General features: G+C 56.9%; 1 protein-coding gene across 1 annotated transcript in view; it reads left to right on the forward strand.

Annotated features, from left to right (window-relative positions):
- The first annotated feature begins 1,661 nt into the window (after positions 1–1,661).
- RARRES3 (retinoic acid receptor responder (tazarotene induced) 3) overlaps positions 1,662–2,890 on the forward strand; it is a 6,432-nt gene continuing 5,203 nt past the window's right edge. Inside the window, exons 1-2 of the mRNA XM_011993583.1 lie at positions 1,662–1,727; positions 2,572–2,680. Of these exons, the coding sequence (XP_011848973.1) occupies positions 1,662–1,727; positions 2,572–2,680 (175 nt within the window). The remainder of the gene's footprint in view (positions 1,728–2,571; positions 2,681–2,890) is intronic.

The following is a 2,890-nucleotide window of genomic DNA, read 5'->3' on the forward strand; positions in this document are numbered from 1 at the left end:
CTCCTGGCCTTGGGCACACAGCTCCAGAGCTTGTCTTTAGAAGGCTGTCATGGAAAACTGTATTTGTCTTTTAAAAGTGCATCTGCCTGGCTGGACAGGGAGTCCTCTGGGCAGAATCCACCTCCTCTGTGTGCCTGGCACAGTGCGGGGAGCCCAGGACTCCCACGTATTAGAGGGTTGTGGGGTGCCAGATGTCAAGTCTACCTCAGCCTGAGGAGAAGCCAGAGTGTGGGCAGGTGGGGGACTCTGGGTTGTGGGAAGCAAGCAAATCCCAACATCATCTGCTTCTGCTGCGACGGGGGCTTAGTCCCTTCTCAACCCCAAACGATGCTTTCTCTCTCCTCGTTCCTCTGTGGCATCATCTGGCCTTATAAGGTGCATTCTAATCTCAGCAGTGTTCTGAATACTGAAATTTCTCCTCCTATCAGCCCAGATGTACCGACTGGCAGAAGCTCTAAGGAGAGCAGGCTGAGCTCAGTGGTGTGCAACTGAAAAGGAACAGCAGGGCTCAGGCTATTACTAGAAACAAAACCATTCCAGGAAAGAGTCCTGCAAATTCTAGAAGGCAGCCCACCCACCAGCACCACGTGATTCTGGGGAAGGCCTTTATTGCGCCACAACACAAACCGGCTTTTCACAGGGAGCCATTTCCTTATTTAGGCCAAAGCTCATGTTTCACGGCCACCAGCTGAGACTGTGGTTTTAGACATTCAGCAGTACCATTAAAAGCCCCTCTCTCTCCCCACATGGAGACCATCTCTGGGTCCTGCGGTGCCCTGAGGCACAGAGGAGGAACTGGGCAGGAGTCCTGGCCCTGCTCCTTTCCCCTCCCTCTTCCTTGTCTATTTCCTTTGTCCCATTCTATGCCAGGCCCTTCACTGGATCCTGGAGGTGCAGGGAGGGAGGGAGGGAGAGAGGGAGGAGCACACAGGATCCTGCCTGCCTGGAGCTCACAGCCCAGAGGGGCACAGGCAGGCACAGGGAGTTGCAGCTCGACCTGACCACTGCAGGGAGCAGCAGAGGCCCCCAGGGACCCAGGGCCTGGGAGTGGGGTGGCAGGTCAGCTGAGCCAGGCTGGGACCATCAGGGCAGCCTCTCAGGTGAGGGAGGGGAAGAGGAAGAGTGGCTGCAGGGAAGTGACGGAGGCAGGGAGACCCAGATGTGCAGAGTAGCAGAGGCTAGAGCCAGGGCTGGAGTGCAGGGCTGGAATGTCACTCATTGGGCCTACGGGTGCAGAGCCCAGGGAGGGAGAGGAGGGTGAGGAAGGGCCAGTCAGGAAGGGCCTGGGAGCTGCCCACAGGGTGTGTCCTGGGCCCTGAGGTCAGAGGAAGGTCATGGCCAGATGTGCCCTTGGGAAGGCTGTCATGGGTTCTGAGGGGTTGGATACGGAGTGGCAGGGACAGGCGGCGGGGGCTGGTCAGGGGGCTGTGGGGGTCACAGAGGCAGACATGGGGCTGCCTGAACCAAGTCTGTGGATGGGATATTGACAAGGACACCAACCAGGAGAAGCTTCTGGAGTCCACACTGATTGGTTTTAGTGACTGGATATTGGCGTGAGGAAGAGGGCAAAGGAGAGCAGACCCCAGGTCTAGGATGGGACATCCTGGGATGAGGGAGACGGAGGCTGTCAGCCACTGAGGACAGGCATAGAGAGGGCAAAAATGGAAAAAACCTTCAATGATGAGGCTGCTATGCCCTGGGGCAGGACATGGAGAAGTGGGAAAGAGGTGAGGAAGGGGAAGAAGGTGGGCGAGACAGGAACCAGCATGAGGGGTGTGCAGGGAAGACCCAGCTTGGCCTCCTTCCAGCTGAATGTTCTCAGGCAAGCCTCTCCACCTCTCTGATCCTCAGTTTCCCCACCTGTGTCATGGGATGATCATGCCTTCCCCTGGGGCTGTGGAGAGGGTGCAGTTATTGTAGGACAAGTTCCCACAGAGGCCTGTTCTGTGAGTGCAGAGCCCCCTCGCTGCTGGGAGCTGGGGGGCCCATAAGACCCCACTCAGGCCCCAGCAGGATGCTGTGAGCTCCTGTTTCCCAGAGCATCATCTCCAAGAGATAGGTGTCCTGAGGCTGGATGGGGTAGGGTCTGAGGAGGAGGTGGCTCTTGGGGCCATGGAGAGGCACAGGGAAGGAGGAGTGATGAGGAACTGAGGGTCAGTCTGCAGAGGGTGGAGAGCTCAAGACTCACCTTCCCAGCCTTGCTCCTGGCCTCAGTGAAGGTGCTGGTCCATGCAGGCTCTTGGGTCAGGCTGCTGAGGGGCGCATGTACAATGCACCCATGCACATACATCTGCATCCTCAGCATGCACACACACAGCACACACGCGCCACACACACGCCCAGACAGTCCTTCTCTCTCCCATCCCACAAGATAATTCTCCAGACTTCCAGCCCCCAGTGCCCCCACTGAGGAGAGCCTCTAAAAGTGACAGCAGGGCTGGGGATCTCATGGGGGCTAGAAGCTGATGAACATCAGCAAGGCGTCTCCAGGGTGAGCTGCAGCTCCCCAAGCCAGGGTCCCTGTTCTTGCCTAGAAGGCCGTATACTCCATCTCTGGCTTTTCTGTTGCAGCCACAGCAGGAGCCCAAACCGGGAGACCTGATTGAGATTTTCCGCCTTGGCTATGAGCACTGGGCCCTGTATATAGGAGATGACTACGTGATCCATCTGGCTCCTCCAGGTAAGGACTGATGAATATATAATTTTCAAACTATTTGTTAAAAGGATGACGAGAGGGCCGGGTGCGGTGGCTCATGCCTGTAATCCCAGCACTTTGGGAGGTTGAAGCGGGTTGATCGCCTGAGGTCAGGAGTTCGAGACCAGCCTGACCAACATGGAGAAACCCCATCTCTACTAAAAATACAAAATAAGCCAGGTGTGGTGGCACATG

This window comes from Mandrillus leucophaeus, unplaced genomic scaffold, assembly GCF_000951045.1.
Source record: "Mandrillus leucophaeus isolate KB7577 unplaced genomic scaffold, Mleu.le_1.0 Scaffold43, whole genome shotgun sequence".
In the NCBI taxonomy this organism is placed as follows: Eukaryota; Metazoa; Chordata; class Mammalia; order Primates; family Cercopithecidae; genus Mandrillus; species Mandrillus leucophaeus.